The 22,477-nt window shown below is 39.5% G+C and overlaps 1 protein-coding gene across 6 annotated transcripts; it reads right to left on the reverse strand.

The window, feature by feature from the left end:
* Positions 1-11,054: 11,054 nt before the first annotated feature.
* LOC123401452 lies at positions 11,055-15,126 on the reverse strand. 6 transcript variants are annotated; one of them, XM_045095274.1, is made up of 6 exons: positions 14,996-15,104; positions 14,779-14,912; positions 14,422-14,709; positions 14,121-14,219; positions 13,765-14,013; positions 11,055-13,209 (listed from the first exon to the last, which is right to left on the reverse strand). In XM_045095274.1, exons 2-5 carry the CDS (start codon positions 14,810-14,812, stop codon positions 13,931-13,933), a joined length of 504 nt encoding a protein of 167 aa, XP_044951209.1. In that variant the 5' UTR covers positions 14,813-14,912; positions 14,996-15,104; the 3' UTR covers positions 11,055-13,209; positions 13,765-13,930. The 6 variants fall into 6 exon arrangements, with proteins under 6 accessions (XP_044951209.1, XP_044951208.1, XP_044951207.1 ...); XM_045095273.1 differs by having other exon boundaries at positions 13,765-14,219; positions 14,996-15,107; XM_045095272.1 differs by having other exon boundaries at positions 13,765-14,219; positions 14,779-15,111.
* Between the last annotated feature and the right edge of the window lie 7,351 nt (positions 15,127-22,477).

The raw sequence follows: 22,477 nt of genomic DNA on the forward strand, positions 1-22,477 counted from the left end.
ACGTCGCAACGTAACTGGGTGACTATAAAGATGCTCTACAGGTATCTCCGAAGGTGTTAGTTGAGTTAGTATGGATCAAGACTGGGATTTGTCACTCCGTGTGACGGAGAGGTATCTCGGGGCCCACTCGGTAATACAACATCACACACAAGCCTTGCAAGCAATGTAACTTAGTGTAAGTTGCGGGATCTTGTATTACGGAACGAGTAAAGAGACTTGCCGGTAAACGAGGTTGAAATAGGTATACGGATACTGACAATCGAATCTCGGGCAAGTAACATATCGAAGGACAAAGGGAATGACATACGGGATTATACGAATCCTTGGCACTGAGGTTCAAACGATAAGATCTTCGTAGAATATGTAGGATCCAATATGGGCATCCAGGTCCCGCTGTTGGATATTGACCGAGGAGTCTCTCGGGTCATGTCTACATAGTTCTCGAACCCGCAGGGTCTGCACACTTAAGGTTCGACGTTGTTTTATGCGTATTTGAGTTATATGGTTGGTTACCGAATGTTGTTCGGAGTCCCGGATGAGATCACGGACGTCACGAGGGTTTCCGGAATAGTTCAGAAACGAAGATTGATATATAGGATGACCTCATTTGATTACCGGAAGGTTTTCGGAGTTACCGGGAATGTACCGGGAATGACGAATGGGTTCCGGGAGTTCACCGGAGGGGGGGGGCAACCCACTCCGGGGAAGCCCATAGGCATTTGGGGGTCACACCAGCCCTTAGTGGGCTGGTGGGACAGCCCACCAATGCCCTATGCGCTAAGAGAGAAAAAATCAAAGGAAAGAAAAAAAAAAAGGAAGAAGTGGGAAAGGGGAAGGACTCCCTCCCACCAAACCAAGTAGGACTCGGTTTGGGGGGGGGGGGAGAGTCCTCCCCCCTGGCTCGGCCGACCCCTTGGGGATCCCTTGGACCCCAAGGCAAGGTCCCCCTCCCTCCTCCTATATATATGGGGCTTTTAGGGCAGATTTGAGACGACTTTCTCACGGCTGCCCGACCACATACCTCCATAGTTTTTCCTCTAGATCGCGTTTCTGCGGAGCTCGGGCGGAGCCCTGCTGAGACGAGATCATCACCAACCTCCGGAGCGCCGTCACGCTGCCGGAGAACTCTTCTACCTCTCCGTCTCTCTTGCTGGATCAAGAAGGCCGAGATCATCGTCGAGTTGTACGTGTGCTGAACGCGGAGGTGTCGTCCGTTCGGTACTAGATCGTGGGACTGATCGCGGGATTGTTCGCGGGGCGGATCGAGGGACGTGAGGACGTTCCACTACATCAACGGCGTTCTCTAACGCTTCTGCTGTACGGTCTACAAGGGTACGTAGATCACTCATCCCCTCTCGTAGATGGACATCACCATGATAGGTCTTCGTGCGCGTAGGAAATTTTTTGTTTCCCATGCGACGTTCCCCAACATAATCATCTTAGATAGCAACTTTGTTCTCATAATAGTCAATTGAAACCTCTTCAAAAATTGTGGATTCATCACTAAATAAAGTCATGACCTCTCCAAATCCACTTTTATCAATATTGTGGAAAGATTCAACACCCTCCAAAATAGTGGGATCATTACCTAGAGTTGACACTCTTACAAACCCATATTCATCATTGTAATCATCATAAATAGGAGGCATGCTACCATTATAACAAATTTCCACATCAAAACTTGGGGGAATAAAAATATCATCTTCATCAAACGTAGCATCCCGAAGCTTATGGCTTTGCATAACATTAGCATCATGGATATTTATAGTATCCATACTAACAACATTGCAATCATTCTCATCATTCAAAGATTTTATGCCAAACATTTTGTTGAATTCTTCTTCTATCAATTGAGCACAATTTTCCTTTCCATCATTTTCACGAAAGACATTAGACAGACGAATAATATGAGGCAACCTCAATTCCATTTTTTGTAATTTTATTTTATACTCCAAACTAGTGATAAAAAAAGAAACTAAAAGATCCAGTTATAAGATCTAAAGATATACCTTCATGCACTCACCTCCCCGGCAGTGGCGCTAGAAAAGTGCTTGATGTCTACTACACAACCTCTTCTTGTAGACTCGTGTTGGGCCTCCAAGCACAGAGTTTTGTAGGACGGTAGAAAATTTCACTCAAGTGGATAACCTAAGGTTTATCAATCTGTGGGAGGCGTAAGATGAAGAAGGTCTCTGTCAAACAACCCTACAACCAAATAATAAATGGTCTCTTGTAACCCCAACACACCAAATACAATGGTAAATTGTATAGGTGCACTAGTTCGGCGAAGAGATGGTGATACAAGTGTAGTAATGATAGTAGATATTAATTTTTGTAATTGTAACAATAAAAACAGCAAAGTATCAAGTAATAAAAGTGAGCACAAACGGTATTGCAATGCTTCAAAACAAGTCCTGGGCTCCGTACTTTCGCTAGTGCAATCTCTCAACAATGCTAATATAATTGGGTCACATAACCATCCCTCAACGTGCAACGAAGCATCACTCCAAAGTTCTTATCTAGCGGAGGATAAGAAGAAATTGTCTGTAGTGTATGAAACCACCTTAAAGTTATCCTTTCCGATCGATCTATCCAAGAGTTCGTACTATCATAACACCAAGTTATCCTTTCCGATCGATCTATTCAAGAGTTTGTACTAAAATAACACCATATTATACACATCAACCAAATCTAATGTCACCCAGATACTCCAATGTCAACACAAGTATCCATGAGTCAATTATACGATACGCATCAAACAATTTCAGATTCATGATACTAAATCCGACACAAAGAACCTCAAAGAGTGCTCCAAGATTTCTACCGGAGAAAGTAGGACGAAAACATGCATAAACCCCTATGCATTGATTACCCCAATGTCACCCCGGGAATTCGTGAGTTGAGTACCAAAACATATATCAAGTGAATCAATATAATACCCCATTGTTACCACGGGTATTCATATGCAAGATATATATCAAGTGCTCTCAAATCCATCAAAACATTCGATCCGATAATAATGAAATTTCAAATGGAAAAATCAATTCATCACAACAAGATACAGAGGGAAAACACCATATGATCCAACTATGTTAACAAAACCCGTGATACATCAAGGTCGTGCCATCTCAAGAACATGAGAGAGAGAGATTGAACACATAGCTACTGGTACAAACCGTTAGCCCCGATGGTGGACTACTCCCTCCTTGTCATGTCCTCCGCCGGGATGATGAATATGGCCACCGGAGATGATCTCCCCCGCTGGCAAGGTGCTGGAATGGGGTCTAGATTTGTTTTTTGTGGCTAGACACGCTTGCACCGGCGGAACTTCTGATCTATGGTTATTTCTGGAGTTTTCTGTATTTATAGGATTTTGGGCGTCGTTTCACGCGAAGATGGGCCACGAGGAGAGAACAAGACACCAGGGAGCACCTGGGGCCTATAGCACGCCTGGTGGGTTGTGCCCACCTCATGGCTCTTCTAGGCATCCAACGAAGCTTCTAGTGCCTATTTTATTCCAGAAAAACGCCAAAAAGATTTGTTGCATTTGGTGAACTTTGTTTTCTGCATACAAAACACTGATAGTTGTGCTAAAAACAGCGTGAGTCCGGGTTAGTTCTAAATAAATCATGAAAATAGCATGAAAACCATATAAAAGTATTGTAAGCATAGGTGAATATCGCATGAATACTTCATAAATTCTCAATACATTGGAGACGTATTAGATCTACTTACTGTTTTTTTGTGCTGGCATGATTATTGCTACTCTAATGATTGTGTTTTATGTTTTGATTAATGTTTGTGCCAAGTAACGCGTTTGGGATGATTTGTATGATAGTAGATTTGATCTTCTACAAAAACAAAAACTATTACGTCCGGTGCCGAATTTCTATGATTTTACTAGAATGTCTTTTTGACCTGAATTGTTTACACAACATTTATATACAAAATTCCCAGACTTTCCTAAATTTTGAGAATATTCAGAGTTATAGAAGTATGGTTGTAGTGTTGATCATTACACACTAGTTTGTTTTAGACAAATTTTGTTTTTGCTTCCATAGTTTGCTAGTTTTGATGATGCTATGGATTATATAGGGGGGTATAAGTCATGGATAAGTTATAATACAATATCTTATGCAATAATTAAATATGAATCAATTTGTAACAGCACCTAAATTTTATGATTTGCCTATTATACTAACGGATCGAATGAGGTTTCTGTTAAGTTTTGTGTGGTGAAGTTTTCATGTTTTGGGTGAGACAATGATGGATGAAGGAACAAGGAGCGGCAAGGCCCCAAGCTTGGGATACCCAGGGCACCCCAAGGTAATATTCAAGGAATACTCAAGCATCTAAGCTCGGGGATGCCCCAGAAGGCATCTCGTCTTTCATCTCCATTCTATCGGTGTGTCACTTGGAGCTATATTTTTATTCATCACATGCTATGTGTTTTACTTGGAGCGTTCTATATTATAGTTTTATTTTATTTTAGTTCTCTACAATAATTGTTTGATGGACACACACATTTTATAGAGACACATTTTCATCATAATTTGTTAGAATACTCTATGTGCTTCACTTATATCTTTTGAGCAAGGCAGTTGCTCTAGTGCTTTAATAATATCATCTAGAGCACGACGGTGTGTAGATTTTATAGAAATAATTGTACTCTCACGCTTTACTTAAATGTTTTTGAGAATTTAAATGGAATCAATGGCAATATGTATGGTTTATAAGACTAGTTCAAAAATGATAGGTATTTAAGGAGGATATAATAAAAACTTTCATGTAGCATACCAAAAATAAACTCTGGGTTAATTATATTGATATAGGAATAGGAAAGGACATGAATACATGATTGTTTGTTGGTAGAAATATTGGCATTAAATCAGGTTATTTATTACTCATCTAAATATTGGTTATGTCATGATGATGATGTGCGAGCGTTCTTATGTCTGAATGAAATGCTATGTGCGGTTTGGGTTGGTGGCGCTTGATGGTTAACTCCTACCAACCTTCTCCCTAGGTGTATGCGGTAGTACTTTGCTTCGAGCGAGATAATAAGGGTTGGTAATAATTATTTGACTAATGTGAATCCATGGATATGCACACTCTCATCTTTGCATATTTATTAGCCTCTTCGGTACCGTGTATTGGCCATTCTTACCTCGAGGATCGGTGCAACTTCCTTCGGTATATCCAAACCGTGTGATATGATACGCTCTACCACACATAAGCCACCCTATATCTTCCTCAAAACAGCCACCATACCTACCTATCATGGCATTTCCATAGCCATTCCGAGATATATTGCCATGCAACTTCCACCATTCCATCTCATGACTTGTGTGTTCATCATCATATTGCTTTGCATGATTACATAGCTGACATAGTATTTTTGGCAACGCAACTGTTCATCATTACCTGCATGTTACACTAGATCATCGCACAGCCTGGTACACTGCCATAGGCATTCATATAGTCATCTTGTATACTGGTTTTTCATATCGAGTTGTAAGTAAATAAAATTGTGATGTCCATCATTATTAGGGAAATGTCTAAGTGAGGAAAGGATGATGGAGAATATGATTCCCCCACAAGTCAGGATGAGACTCCAAACATAAAAAAGGAAAAGAAAACAAGTAAGAAATAATAAATGAAGAATAAATGAAAATGAGATAAAAGAGAGAAGGGGCAGTGCTACTATCATTTTCCACACTTGTGCTTAGAGGGAGCACCATATTATGCATATAGAGATTCTCATGATTTTGTCATTTTCGTATGCTAATTGTAATTATGCATTATAGAACTTGGCTTGTATATTCCGATGATGGGCTTCCGATAATGCCCAAGTTGTTCAAGAGCAAGCAAGTTGGATGCACACACAATTTTCTTCGGATGAGCTTTTATACACTTATACTCTAGTGCATCAATTGCATGGCAATCCGTAATCCTCACATTGATATTGATTGATGGGCATCTCGATAGCCCGTTGGTCCGCCTAGTTGATGTGAGACTTTCTTTCCACTTTGACTCCTTTGATCCCTAACACCATATTCTATTCCACCCATATGCCATATCCATGGTTCATGGTCATGTACCAAGTGAGGTTAAAAATGCTGAAGTCTGTTAGAAGTACGATCCAATTACCTGACTTGACACTGAGGTGCTCATGATTTATACTTACGCGGTGAGGATGGAGTCATGCCATGCATATGATAAAATGAGTAGGGAATAACTTTCTTTAAGGATCATATATTTTGAATATGAATGATTATGTTGTTTATGTTTATGGATATTATTAGGTTGATATTAATTAGTTCACCCCATGATCATACGTGAAGAGATTACATGATGGGTAGCATGTCACATCAACAATTCAGTTTTTATCACTTAGCTACTCAAGAACGAGTAGGAATTAAGCTTGGGGATGTTGATACATCTCCAATTTATCCATAATGATTTATTGTTCCATGCTATTATATTATCAATCTTGGATGCTTTATATGCATTTATATGTTGTTTTATATCATTCTTGGGAACTAACCTATTAACCCAGTTCATAGTGTGAGTTGTTATATTTTGAATGTTTTTTGGATTTTCAGGAAACAATTACCAAATGGAGTCGAAAATCTATGAATTTTTTTGATGAATTTGTCTGCAAAAAAGAGTACGTGGAAGCTTCAAAAGGAGGCCAGAAGCTGTACAGGAGATGACAAGGAAACATGGCACACCAAGGGGGGTAGGCACTTCCTGTTATCTTGTAGGCCCATCGTGGCTGCGTCTGGCCTAATTCCACCTCTATAAATTCTCAAATATTAGAAAACATCAAAGAGACACATGAAACACGTTTCTGCCATCGCAAGTCTCCGTTCCAACAGGAGGCCATCTAGAGACCTTTTGTGGTGCCCTCCCGAAGGGGGAATCGATCATGAAGGAAATTAACATCAACCTTGTTGCCTCCATGATGTTGTGTGAGTAGTCCACCATAGAAGTACCGGTCCATAGCTAGTATCTAGATGGCTTCTTCTCTCTCTTTGATCCTCAATGCAAAGGTCACCACGATTCTCACGTGATCTATTCGATGTAATCTCCTTTGCAGTGTGTTTGTTGGGATCTGATGAATTGTGGGTTTATGATCTGATTATTCATGAATATTAATTGAGTCTTCTCTCAATTCTTTTATACACAATTATTATAGCTTTGTATTTGTCTCCGACCTATAGGTTTGGTTTGGCCAACTATATTGATTTATCTTCAGTGGGAGTGGTTGTTGTGATGGGTTAAATCTTGCGATGCTCAATCCTAGTGACAGAAAGGGACATAACATGTATTTGTATTATTGTTATTAAGGATAAAATGATGGGGTTTATTCATACTGGTTGAGTTTACTTTGCCTACATCATGCCATCTTGCCGCAAGCATTACTCTATTTCATACTTAGTACACTAGATGCATGCTGGATATCGGTCGATGAGTAGATTATAGTAGTAGATGCAGGAAGGAGTTGGTCTACTAGCTTACGGACGTGATGCCTATATACGTGATCATTGCCTTGAATAATATGTCATAACTATGTGTTATTCTATCACTTGCCTAATAGTATCATGTCTACGCATCATATGTTATCTTCAAGAGAGAAGCTTCTAGCAAAAGCTATGACCCCCAGGTCTATTCAGTTTATATTACAAAAACAAAAAAATATTGCTTGCATTTACTTTATCTTATTTATATTATTTATCTATCACTATCTAATCCTTGCAAGTAATGAGTTCAAGGGGCTTGACAACCCTCTTCCCCGCGTTGGACGCAAGTGTTTGGTTCTGTGTGTGCAGGTGCCGACGACGAGAGTTTGCTTAATACTCCTATTGGTTCGCTAACCTTGGTTCTCACTAAGGGAGATACTTATCTCTACTATGTTGCATCTCCTCTCCTCTTCGGGGAAAACACCAACGTAGTTTACAAGTATCATTGCCCTTGGTTCTAATTTGGAGAAAACTCTCCCTCGTTGTAGTAATCACAATCGTAGTCCTCATGCTGCTCAACTAAAGCAGCAGTAGCAGCCATAGAAGCCGCAAGAGTAGCAGAATGTTGGCCTTGCTGGAGAGGCATGTGTTGTGCCCGTCCCATGAAATTGGGATGACGTTGTTGTTGTTGCATAGGTACGACAGGTGCAGTTCGTGGTGGTAGATGGCAAGCACCTCATTGAACTTGGCATCCATCTTGGTGTCAAATGTCTTCCCGAAAACATCTAGCTTCTCCATGGCCTCTCCAAATTTGATCATCAAGTCTTGCACGTGTTCTCCCATCATTTGTTGAAATTTATCATGGAGCTCCTTGTTCTTCATGCTCCCCCATTTGATTTAGTCGGCTTGTGATCACGTCATGGTTAGAATCAATAGGAACACGCAAGAATATGAACCTACATACTACTAGGAAGTGGTGGTGGTGTGTGTGTGTCACAAATCTGTCACGCAAATCTCAAACTCTTACAATTTCTTATCCAGCAGCAGGCACTGATTGCTACTTATAAATTGTGTTGAGATTTTCCCCTCAGAGGATAAGAGATGCAACATAGTAGAGATAAGTATTTCCCTCAATGAGAACCAAGGTTGTCGAACCAATAAGAGGATCATGCAAATTCTCAACGTCAGCACCTACACACATAGAATCAAACACTTGCACCCAACACGGGCAAGAGGGTTATCAAGCCCCTTGAAGTTGTTACATGCAAGGATTAAATACTCATATGTAGATAATATAAATATAAAAGTAAATAATAGAAAATAAATGGCAGCAATATTTTTGTGGTTTTAGTAGTATAATTTGAGTAGACCTGGGAGCGTAGTTTTTGCTAGAGGCTTATCTCTTAAAAATAATATACGGTGGGTAGACAAATTACTATTGGGTAATTTACAGAATAACGCATAGTTATGACATCTTGTTCGAGGCAATGATTATGTATATAGGCATCACGCTCATAAACAAGTAGACCAACTCATGCATGTTTCTACTACTATTACTCCACTCATAGACCACTGTCTCATACTTCTCCAACGTATCTATAATTTTTTATTGTTTCACGTTATTATATTTTCATTCTAGGATACTCTTTGAGTAATTATTTAACAATTTATATTATTTTTGAGCACTAACCTATTGACCCAGTGCCCAGTGCCACTTCCGGTTTTTTGTTTGTTTTTTGTTTTGTAGAAATTCCATAACAAACAAAGTCCAAACTCAATAAAACTTTATGGAGATTTTTTTTTAAATACATGTGAATTTTAGGAGTAGGAATCAATGCAAGACAATGCTCGAGGGAGGCACAAGACAACACGGCATGGCCTGGGGGCTCATGGTTTGTGCCCACCCCTTAAGCTAGTTGAGGCTCTCCTTCTTCCGCAAGAAAGACATTTTCATGATAAAAATCCCCTCAAAATTTCAGCCCAGTCAGAGATACGGATCTCTGGATATTTAAGAAATAATGAAGAGGTCGCAAAAGCATCGTCAAAAAGAGGAGAGAAACAGAGAGAGAGAGAGAGAGATCCAATCTCGGAGGTGCTGCTGCCCTCCGGGAGCCATGTCGGCCATGGACCAAAGGACAAACCCTTCTCCCACCTAGGTAGGAGGCCAAGGAAGAAGAATAAGGAGGGGGGATCTCTCCCCGTCTCTCCCGATGGCGTTGGAGCGCTGCGAGGGCAACCATCGTGACGACGATCTACACCAACAACTTCGACGCCGTCACCACCACCATCATCACTTTACCTCATCTATCTACAGTGGTCCACTTCCCGCATCATGTTGTACCCCCTACTTGAACATGGTGCTTAATGCTTATATTATTATCCTATGATGTGTTGCTATCCTATGATGTTTGAGTAGTTCCTTTTTGTCCTATGGGTTGATTGATGATCTTGATTGGTTTGAGTTTCATGGTTTATATTGGTGTTGTCCTAAGGTGCCTTCCATGAGGCACACACGTGAAATATTAATGCTGGGGGGTTTGCAAATATGTTCATGATTCACTTACAGTGGGTGGCTAGAGTGACAAAAGCTTACACCCGAGTAAGAGAGTTGTTTGCGTATGGGATTAAAGGGGACTTGATGTTTAATGATGTGGTTGGCTTTTACCTTAATGATCTTTAGTATTTGTGGATACTAGCTGGAGTTCCAATCATAAGTGCATATCATCCAAGTACGGAAAGTGTGTTAGCGTATGCCTCTCCCTCATATAAAACTACAATAATGATTAATGGTCTAGTTATCAATTGCCTAGGACAACCTCGTAAATCCTATCACCACTTTTCCACACTCGCTACATTTACTTTATTGTTCTTTTATTAAAATAGCACCTAAATTTATTTCCATTTTCTTTATTACCTTGCAAACCTATCTATTACACCTACTAAGTACTTCTAGTTTCTTTCCTACAGAGTAGTTTCATACTTGTTCTAGTTAAAGTAAATGTTAGCATGCGTAGAGTTGTATCGGTGGATGATAGAACTTGAGAGAATATTAATTCTACATTTATCTCCTCATTGGATTCGACACTCTAACTTATCAAAAAAGGCTACAAATGATCCCCTACACTTGTGGGTATCAAGACCTTTTTCTAGCGCCATTGACGGGGAGCAATAGCGTACACTACAAGAAATAAGGTCAATTATGACTCCCTATATTGGTCGTTGATTCGTCATTGTTGTTGTTTATTAACCTTTTTTGACGAAATCTACAAGGTCAACAGTCGGCCGTCAAGAATGAACAAACTCGACCTTTCTAAAATTTTGGTCGTAGATCTCTATTGACCAAAATTTTGGTTTGGTCATTACCCATTTGTGTGAGCCACGTAGGATCTGACGTGGCTGTGCTGACATGGCATTGCTAGTGACCAAATGAAATCATCATAAATTTCACTGCCCAATTCAATAATCTAGTCTAAATGGGCCTCCACCAATACTATTTTATTATTAAAAATGTCTAAATTGGTTAGGCTGATGCATTATTTTACCAAAAGCATGTATATCTCAACATAGACCCATTAAAAAACAAGTACAAGATTGCAAATTAGTTGTATATCTTTCATTTCAGTAGCACATCACATGAATTACAATACATCATCCATCGACTCCTCTACACATAAAGGTTCAAGGCCCAACAAGTGCACAACAAAATAGTTCTACAAGTGCATGTGTACAGCAAAAGGGTGCAACAAATGCATAATCACACATCATCATACTTCAACACATTACATCAATGATAAACGAAGCTTCTTGTTCCCTCCTCCTGTCCTGTCCTCTACTTCTTCTGGGTGCTTCAGATCATCTTCGTAATTCAAATAATCAAACATAAGAAAGCATATAAAATAATCAAATATTATAGTGTACAAGTAATAAATAAATTAAAACTACTAGTAGTCAACCCGTGCAGTAGCTATTTTAGAAAATTCATACAATACTTGAAGCCACTATTAGAATTTGCAAGCTGGTAGTTTTAATAGAGCCATATCCACCAATTTTGTTTTCCTTTTTTAACCTTCATTCTTAAGTGGTTACATTTTTGCCTTCATATATCAGTACACCAACATAAAAATATATATCTAAGTATAGACCAAGATATATTACAGCACGATGGCGATACCTAAATTTTTAGGCCACACAGTAAACAAACGAAGTTTACACACACTAAAAATACTGAGTTAACTGGAATAAAATATATAGCCACATAATTTAAACGGTAAAAATTACAGACTAAATACATGCCTCGCTTAGTAGAACAAATATAATTCTAGCACAGAAGGAAAGAAGAGAAACATAAAAATATTGTGCAATGAAAAAGCATGATGCACACTTTACACCTGGTTATCCATCTTGTAATTTGTGGTTTCGGCCTGGGGTGTGTGGCAGGCTGGAAACTTACGACAGAAAATAAGACGACACTTTGGGGGATAGTTAAGCCCTAGGTACGCGAACAACAACCACTCAACCTTCTGAATGTAATCTACACATATGCATTCTTATTCCACATACAGTAGTGTCATTGTTGTGAGATCATCCATCTTGTAGTTTGTGGTTTCGGCCTGGGGTGTGTAGCAGGCTGGAAACACTTACGACAGAAAATAATACGACACTTTGGGGGATAGTTCTTTGATCTTTGGGGGATAGTTCTTTGAGCCCTAGGTACGCGAACAACAACCACTCAACCTTCTGAATGTAATCTACACATATGCATTCTTATTCCACATACAGTAGTGCCATTGTTGTGTTCGTTGCGTGGTACACACATATAAATTTCCTTTTAAAGTTCATACCAATGGATACAAATATTTAAAATAAAAATAATATCAGCAGAACTGAGAGCTAAAATTTATTGTGTAGTGGCAAACTTCTTTTGGGTGGACTGAACTCAGGAACTCTAACATATGGGAAACAGAAGCTTCAAAGATAACTTTAAGATTAGTTAGCAGTTTAGTGTTAGTTATGAACTCAAATCTATGCACCATGGCTCACCTACTACAACTACATAATTATTTATTGATTTCATTATAATTCACTGAAAGTTTTTCCTAACCAACATGAGAGAACAGCAAAACATATACTGATGGCCTAATAGGTTTCTATAACCCATCAAATGACTATTCTACATGGAACGGGAACTGGATAACATAATTAAGCATCTGTAGGCAAATAAAGAAAATATCTGTCTATTTTCCTCTACTGGCACATTTCTATAAGCACTAGTGGCTGGGGCGCGCCTTCTTTGCGTGACTGAGCGCACCAATCTTGTCGTTGTTTGCTGAGGTGTTCACTGTGTGGTGTTCTTTTCAATCGTTTTTTGTCTTGTGGGCAGCACCTATTCATGCAACTATTGCTAAACTTATGCAACTTATTGAACTCTAGAAAGCAGAGCAATCCAATAGAAGTGACAGTATCATCTTTAAAAAATAAGTTACAGCAGTAAAAATGCATTGGTGGCTGTGCACATTCATAAATTACATTAGGTAAGTAAAGACATGACCACAGGAGCATCATATGCACGGATAAGCTTATATGAACAAAGAAGTAGCAGTCTTGCAGCCTAAATGAATGATTACAAAGATGAAAGGTATTTAAAAACAAGTAGATGACCACCGGCTCGACGGCCACCGCATTGGCAAGCGTGTAAGAATGCTGAACCCCGATCACGTCAAGTTCATGGAGGCTTAGGCTGACCCTGCAGCTCGCACCACGAAGGAAAGAAATATGTAAATAAGTTAGATCCTTGCTCATGTCTTACAAATAGCTGCTAGAATAAATACTTCAAAGCACTCTTGTTTAGAAAGTGGATTCATTCCCAAATATAGATAGAGAAAGTACACATGAAGGTTTATATGTCACCGGACAATTATGTGACCATGACGACAATATGTATCTTGATAAGTTAGATGGTGAGGCTAGGACAATATAAGATTTCTCGGGTTTGGCATTCATCCAACCACATTCAGAGTTCTAGTCAGGTCAGAGCTCCACTTCAACGCACTGGGCTAGCTAAGTTCAGAAACATGAGATCTTGGATAGTTCAAATGGTCAAAAGGTAAAGATTTGAAATTAATATTCAGGATCAAATTAGTTTTCATTTATCAGATACTCTTGCTGTAATTTCAACATAAGAGGTGTGACGTACTGTTTGACCCCATTTTTCAGTAACTATCACTACAGTTCTAAAATGAGAGACATTTAAAAACTGTTTCTTTTCTTAGCAGAAAGTCTAAAGTTATGTGTGACTTACCAAGTCTTGATGGCATTGGCAGCCGATGACTGAGACACCATGTTTGTGCGGCGAACGAATTTCCTAATTTCGGAGCACTGAAGCCTCAAAATAAATTTGAATTTTCGGCAATCTCGCTTGTTATTCGGAACATGCAACTAATCATAGTCCTAAATCCTTGTTCCAGCTATCTCTCGAGCATTTCAACAAACATATGATGGGCATGAGCGTATGGCAAACCTGCTAGTATTGGACTCTTGTGTTCTGCATCTGATGCATCATGGATGACAGTAGTAAATCGATGCGAAAATGCCACGATTTTGAAACAACATCGACATTGACTACTCTGAATAAACACAAAAGATATCTCATCATACCAACGTGTACAGGGGTGCCCTTCTCAGTTAGAAGTCTGTAGCTTGTGATTTTAGGCCATTCCATGGAGGCCACCATGCACTCATCACACATAATGCTAACTGCATCACAATAATGACAACCATTTAATCAACTTCAAACGGTTCTTCATGCACCTCCTCTATTGCATCTACCACCATGAAATAGAGTCATTAACTGAAAACGTCCAAGTACTAATATCTTGGATAATACAGAGACCCACGCAGGAAAGACCCACGGATTCAGAGACATACGCGAGGGGAAAGAACGAAGGGAGCTGATCACCTTTTCTATCCGAGGATGGTGCCACGGACGTAGAGCCGCACACGCTGGCCGGTGGCACTCCTCCGCCGCGGCCGTGCCTGGACCAATCTGGCATCTCCTTCCTGGTGAGGGCCAATAGGCGGCGACGGCAGCAGATACTCCAAGCGGCGGCGAGATGAGTCCATGGAGCGGCGAGGCAAGTCGAGCTGGCCGCGATGGAGAAGGAGCTCCATCTCCATGGAGGCGGCCCGTCGCACGGAGGTTCGCCCCTCCTGCCATCGTTGTCATCCCGTCCACAACCATGGCGACCTGCAAAAAGGGAACACAAGAGAAGGTGAGATGGGGAGGAGAATTGCGCGCAGGAGGGGAGGGGCTTACCAGTGCCAGATCCGGCCACCTCTGGCCTCGCCATCGCCGGATGTGGAAGATCCCGACGAATCAAGGGGTGGCGGCCGAAAACCTAGCCATGGGTGAGTGTTGCGGGCGAGCACTGGAGGGCGTGGGAGATGCATCTGACGAGATGGGAGTAATGAGCTGCGCGACGAGAGCCCGGGGAGTAAAGAGCTGCGTGCCGGCGAGAGCCGCCTCAACTCACCGGAATCGAGTGGCAGAGGTGGCGGCGGCGCAGGAGTCGCGTGAGGGGAGAGAGAGACACAGAGAGGTCGCGGGGGAGAAGGGGGCTCTTTTTTTTCATTCCAATTATTCCAAGAGAGGTGAATGAGAGATGTGGTAAGACGTGGACGGCTCAGATTGGCTACAAGGGGTGATCCCTGGGAAGAGTTTTCTGCGTCCTGATTGGTTCGAGATTTAACATGTACATAGACAGATGCATACCAAGTTTGTTTATTCACATTTTCTCTTAAAAGAAAAAAAATTGTCATGCACATGTATGTGAACGGCAAGCATATATTGATTTTGGGAAAGGATATTCACGTGTAGCATACGACCTCTGGAACCTTTTTTGATTCGAACGTATCTCGTAGTAGTGCGGATTCATGTGTCACTAGGAAACCAATCTACATGTCTTTAACTATTTATCATAGGGAGGATAGGTGGGTGAGAGACGTTGGATACGTATCACGTGAACGGCTCAGATGGCCTGTAGAGGTGTGATCTGAGGGAGAGGGATTCTGCGTCTTGATTAGTTAGAGAAAGGTGTTATCTAAAATAATTTCTAAGTGCTAAAAATAGAAGAGGTTTGTGAAACATGTACCAAAAATATTTTTCCAAACAACATCATTAAATGTTTCACTCAAGAATACCACATTTAATGGACGATAACCAACTTATTCAATTTTGATCTTGAAAGCTATTTTTGCCATTTAAACAGTTTTCTGCCGAATTAGAAGGAAATCGGTCAAACAATTTTGTACAAGGGTGCATCTTGGAATGGCAAACAATGTTGCTAAAGGGAGTTTTCATTTTTTTGACGTAAAATTCATTTTCCATTTGTAGCCTTGTCGACACCTATACAAGATATGTAGGTGAAATTGTTGAGTTTTCTGCCCAGACACCTCTATTTAAGTCTATGACCTTCTTAATTTTGTCATGGAGGACCTATAATGCGGGCATAAATAGAGATACGCATGCCAGTGGCCATTTTGGACAATGGGGTTATGACCTTCTTGATATAGATGGTCAAAATTTCCTACGGTTTGGACCCTCTTACACACCTCATGACCTTTTTGTAGATTTTAGTCATAGATCTATGACCAATAAAACAGTTGTCATTGTTTTTTGTCATAAACGAGCTTATTTCTTGTAGTGGTAACAGTTGATATTCTCGTGTGTGCTTGTTTGCTTTATCACTAAGTAATTTCTATTTTCTATTATTAGTTGTTTTATATCTTTAGTTATGGATACGGAACACGAAACACCAAAACAAATAGTTGTACTTACTACTCACGGAGATGGGGAACCTCCTAAAACCCTCGATGATGGTTATGGGGTAAACATTAAATAATACGTTCATAATCCTTGGAATTCCCTGTTGAACTTGATAATGGGGTACACATTGGATCAATGTGAGTATTTTATGGGTTATCTCTTGACTCAAAAAGGGAAACACTTTGTGTTGGTATGCTTGGAATTTATGCTTGAGATGTGATTATACTTGTTGCGCTAAGATGGAGACTTCACACCTTCCCTTTCAATGTGAATTTAATGATAATAAAACCTTGGCTTGTTTTGCTAATGATTTATATGATTACTATGATGTGGAACAAATAGGGGAATTTGTTGCTTTTAAGGGTGCTTATGAAATTGCTTGTTTGATTGAATAGTATGATGCTATTTTTACAAACTGAAAATTTTGACATACTTAAATATTGCTATGAGAATTATGAATACGATGCACATATTAATGAATTTATTGAGAGAATGTATGTTGCCTTGGATGAAACTAATGTTTTGCAGGAATCTACGGAAGAAGAAATTGCTGAAACTATGAGTTCATTAGATGAAAAAATGAGTAGGAGAGCAAAAAACAAAAGGAGGAAGAGCGGATTAGCTACCCGTGCCCAACTTCTGATGAGAGTAAATATTCAACTCATACATTGTTTAATTTCCCTTCGCGCATACCAAAGCATGAATGCTATGATCCCTTCGATTCGTTTGAAATATCCCTTTTTGATGAACTTGATACTTGCTATGCTTGTGGCCTTGATGCCAATATGAATTATGCTTATTGAGATGAACTTGCTATAGTTCCTTATGTTAATCATGAAATTGTTGCTATTGCACCCACACATGATAGTCCTATTATCTTTTTGAATTCTCCCAACTACACCATATCGAAGAAATTTGCATTTATTAAGGTTTATATTGATGGGTTGCGTTTTATCACTACACATGATGATTTTGATGGATATTATATACATGTGATTTCTGCTCCTACTTGCAATTATTATGAGAGAGGAACCAAGTCTTCACCTCGCTATGTTTCCAATACAATAAAATTACAAGAAACTACTTATGTTATGTATTGGCCTTTACTTGATGTGCATGAATTGTCCTTTTATGACATGCCAATGCATAGGAAGAGAGTTAGACTTTGTTGTTACATGATATATATCACTTCATGCTCACTACTAAATTACACATCATTGTTAATCACAATTTGCCTTGATATACCTTGGGATCCGGGAGGATCCATTACTTGAGCACTATATGCCTAGATTAATGGCTTTAAAGAAAGCGCTCCAAATAACAAAATCCTGAAATTTTAGAGAGTCGTTTATTTTTGTTGTGTGCTTTTAAAATAATTAAAAAGAAAAAAAAAGTGGGGAACCTAAAACTTTTTCAAAAAGAAAGGTGAAAGGGAGAAAGATGAGCACCGTTGAAGTGGGGGCTACCCTTGAACTTGTTCATGCCCATGGAAACTTTGTGAATCTTGATTACAGAAACTTTTCAACAAAAATATTGATCCCCTTGTATAAATCATTTGTTTAAAAAATGATGTGCCAAGTAAAGCCTTTTGGATGATTTGGATGATAGTAGATTTGATTCAATGCAAAAACAGAAACTTTAACGTCGAGTGCAGAATTCCCGTGATTTTACTAGAACGTCTTTTTGAGATGAATCGTATACAAAACATTAATATACAAATTCCCCAGGTCCTCCTAATTTTGCAGAATTGGTTGAGTTATATAAATTTGGTATTTGTGTTGATCACTATGGAGTGTTCTATTTTAGACAAATTATATTTTTGCTTGCATAGTTTGCTTCTTTTGATGATGCTATGGATTGTATCGAAGGGTATAAGCCATTGAGAATTTAGAATACAGTACCTTATGCAATAACTGAATATGAATCAATTTAGAACATTACCCAAAGTTTATGATTTGCCTATTACACTAACGGATTCCACAGGTTTCTATTAAATTTTGTGTAACTTAAGTTTTCAAGTTTTGGGTGAGATATCGGTATGCAGAGAATAAGAAGCAGCAAGAACCTAAGCTTGGGGATGCCCAAGGCACCCCAAGGTAATATACAAGGAAGATTCAAGCGTCTCAGTTTGGGAATGCCCTGGAAGGCATCCCCTCTTTCGTCCTCAACACTATCGGTATATCATACTTGGAGCTATAATTTTATTCATAAGATAATTTGTGTTATGCTTGGAGCTTAATTTTGTGTTTCTATTCTCTATTATGTGTTAGTTATAATCTTGTTTTTCAATAAAAAGTCCCAAGAGTTACCTTTAGGATATTTGAATTGCTTGTTTGATATGTGTTGTGTAAAGAAGAAACTTTGCCTTTAGTGTTTGATTTATCATATTTTACTCGAAGATCAAAAGTTTCCAAAACATTTACACATTACTTTTATATAAATTATTTACCACTTTCAATATTTTCAGAATTTTCTAAGTTACATAAGTATATGTTTCATGTGCATATTTATAGAGTGTTCTGTTTTACACAGATTGTTGTTATAGTTGCTTTTCGTGCTTATGTTTGAATTCTTGTTGAGCCCCATTGACTTGAGAGCCATAGAATTGTGATAGCATACAGGGGGTAATGTTAGATTATAATTATGCAATAATGTTATGGCAATACATGATGATATTTGATGATTATGTACTAATGGTTCTAATAAAAGTTATGTTCAGTTTTGTGTGGATGAAGTATTCGAAGATCGAGGAGGTACTCATATGAGAAGAATAAGGAGAGGCAAGAGCTCAAGCTTGGATATGACCAAGGCACTCCAAGTAATTATTCAAGGAGACTCAAGCATCCAATCTTGGGGATGCCCCGGAAGGCATCCCATCTTTCTTCTTCAAAAATTATCGGTATGTTTCAGTTTTTGTTTTGTTCACATGATATGCGTAAATTCTTGGAGCATCGTGTGCCTTTTATTTTGCTTTTAGCAATGAACCATGCTGGTATGGGAAAGTACATGGCTGATTTACATAATGCTCTTTGCACTTCACTTATATTTTTTGAGTATGGCTTTATAGAATGCTTCATGTGCTTCACTTATATCATTTGAAGTTGGATGTTTGTTTCTCTACATATAGAAAATAAGTATTTGTAGAATGCTCTTTTGCTTCACTTATATTTATTAGATGTTCTATTTTGTAGAAACAATTAAACTCTCGTTATTCAATTATATTTGTTTGAGAGTTGATAAATAGTGACGGTAATTTGCATGGGTTATAAGACTAGTCCAAAAATAATAGGTATTCAAGGAGTGATAATCAAAACCTTCATGTAGCACATTGATGTCTACGCACACTTCTATTCTTGTAGACTATGTTGGTCCTCCAAGTGTAGAGGTTTGTAGGACATCAACAATTTCCCTCAAGTGGATGACCTAAGGTTTATCAAACTCATGGAAGTAGAGGTTGAAGATGGCCTCTCTCAAGCAACCCTGTAATTAAGATACAAGAAGTCTCTTGTGTCCCCAACACACCTAATACAATTGTCAGTTGTATAGGTGCACTAGTTCGGCAAAGAGATGGTAAAATATGGGTGATAGGTGTGGCAAAGCAAGATAATATAAATCTTAAATAAAAATGGCAGCAAGGTAGCAAGTGACGAAAGTGAGCATAAACGGTGTAACAATGGTGAGAAACAAGGCCGAGGCTTCATACTTTCACTGGTGGTAACTCCCAACAACATTAACATAGTCAAATCACATGATATTTCCACTAAAACATGAAATGGAGACGTACTCGGAGGTCATTCCTTTGTGATCAAGAGAGTACGAGAATTATGTAGGGCTACAAAAGCACACCTCAGAGTTTGTAGTTCTCTCTACGGATTTCCCAATGTCACCGCGGCCATCCAAAGAGAGTACCACAATCACCATAGCATATCTCAAGGATAGTCAAAGACAAGAAACAAGAGACTCTCAATCTTCAATCTATTCACAAAAGAGGAAATCACTCATGAAAATATTCTTCCAATCCATGTCCAATAGACCGCTGTCACCATGGTCTCGGGGATCATACTAGATAAGACCAAGTGAGTACATCTATCCAATACATGGAAGAAGGGGAAGCATCATGGGATCACCCTAGATTAACATAGCCTATGATCACAATCAAGATCACATCACAGGAGAGAGAATTAACCACATAGCTACTATAGAAGACCTCAGCCCCGAGGAGGAACTACTCCCCCTTCATGGAGGCAGGAAGCAACGCCGATGGAGATGAATCCGGGGGCACTTCCCCGTCCCGGCAGGGTGCCGACACAGGAATTCTGGTCCCCTGAAACTTGTTGGCGATGGCAGCGGAGATCGGAATTGCTTGTGGAGAAAAGGGTTCCGGAATCAGGGTTTCCTCTGCGTGGGTAAAAATAGGAGCCAAGGTAGGGCACCAAAGGAGGTGGGCCCTACCCAGGCGGCCTGTTGGCGCGGCCAGGGGGTAGGACGCGCAGCGAGGCCGCCTGGGCGATGCCTGGCTCCCCTCTTGCCCACCTTTGGTGCTCTCGAAGCTTCCGTCACACTGATTTTTATATTTTTTTCTCAGGATTTTTGGGACTCGGTAATTTGGGGTAAAAGTCCCTGCAAAAAAGACATCAGCAGACAAAAACTGGCACTGTGTGCACTGAGTTAGTAGGTTAGTCCAAATATGTGTAAAAAGGTATGAAAGTGTAGCAAAACATATAACAATGTCACCCAAAAGATCATGGAATAAGCAGAAATTATAGATGTGGTAATGAGAAAGGGTGCGGGTGCATAATTGTTGATTCGTAGAAGTGTCACTATTAATAGGTGTTAAACTTCTTGTTCATCTAAAAATTAAAAGGGCATGGTGATGATGTGTGTGCATTTTGATTCCTTGTTGAAATCCTAGTGTTGTTTCGAGTGAGAGTCGCGCGATGGTTAATTCCTCCCGACCCTCTCCCTCGGGGCATGCGAGTAGGACTTTGATTTGTGATAAAACTAATAAAACTTTGCAATAAGTATATGTGTTCTTTATGACTAATGTGACACCATGGGCATACACAATCTCACCTCCTCATACTTGCTAGCTTCTTTTGTACCGTGCATTGCCCGTTATCACCTCGAGGATTGGTGCAACTTTCGCCGGTGCATCCAAACCCCGTGACATGATACGCTCTATTGCACATAAGCCTCTTTATATCTTCCTCAAAACAGCCACCATACCTACCTATCATGGCATTTCCATAGCCATCCTGAGATATATTGCCATGCAACTTCCACTATCAATTCATATGACTTGTACTTCCATTGTCATATTGCTTTGCATGATAGTAAGATAGCTAGCTTGATATTTCCATGGCTTGTCCATTTTATGATATCTTTTTCTATGATAGATCATTGCACATCCTAGTACACTGCGAGAGGCATTCATATGGAGTCATATCTTCCTATCAGTTTTTAATATCGAGTTGTAAGTAAATATATAGAAGTGTGATGACCATCATTATTACAGCATTGTTCGAATGAGGAAATAAAAATGGAGAAGCCAAATAAGACCACCATAAAAATGGGGGAGGCGAAAAAAAGAAAAGAGAAAAAGCCCACCGTGACAAAAAATAAATAAATGAGAGAAAAAGATAGAAGGGACTTTGCTACTATCCTTTACCACACTTGTGCCTCAAAGTGGTGTCGTGTTCCTTGCTTCGCCTCGCAGATGCGTTGGTTTCCCTCCAAGCTTAAAGGGTGATGTAGCACATCCACAACAAGTATTTCCCTTAGTAAGAAACCAAGATATCAATCGAGTTGGAAGATCCACAAGACTATGTAAGAAGCACCTGCACACAAATAGCAAATCCTCACAATGCAACGCGTGGAGGGGTTGTCAATCTCTCGTGGATAAAGTAAGGATAGATTGATAGATGCAAATAAGGTTTATAGCAAATAGAATGCAGCAAGGTATTTTTGGGTTTTTTGATAATATAGATCCTAAAACAAAAGTGCAAATAAAGTAGAAAAGCAAATAGCAAAGTGGAGATTGCAAATAGATGATGTGAAGTAGACCCGAGGGCCATGGGTTTCACTAGTGGCTTCTCTCGAGAAAATAGCAAATGTCAAGTAGACAAATTACTGTTGGGCAATTGATAGAAGAGAAAATAATTATGATGATATTCAAATGATCATGTATATA

This window comes from Hordeum vulgare, chromosome 6H (assembly GCF_904849725.1).
Source record: "Hordeum vulgare subsp. vulgare chromosome 6H, MorexV3_pseudomolecules_assembly, whole genome shotgun sequence".
Taxonomy (NCBI): Eukaryota; Viridiplantae; Streptophyta; class Magnoliopsida; order Poales; family Poaceae; genus Hordeum; species Hordeum vulgare.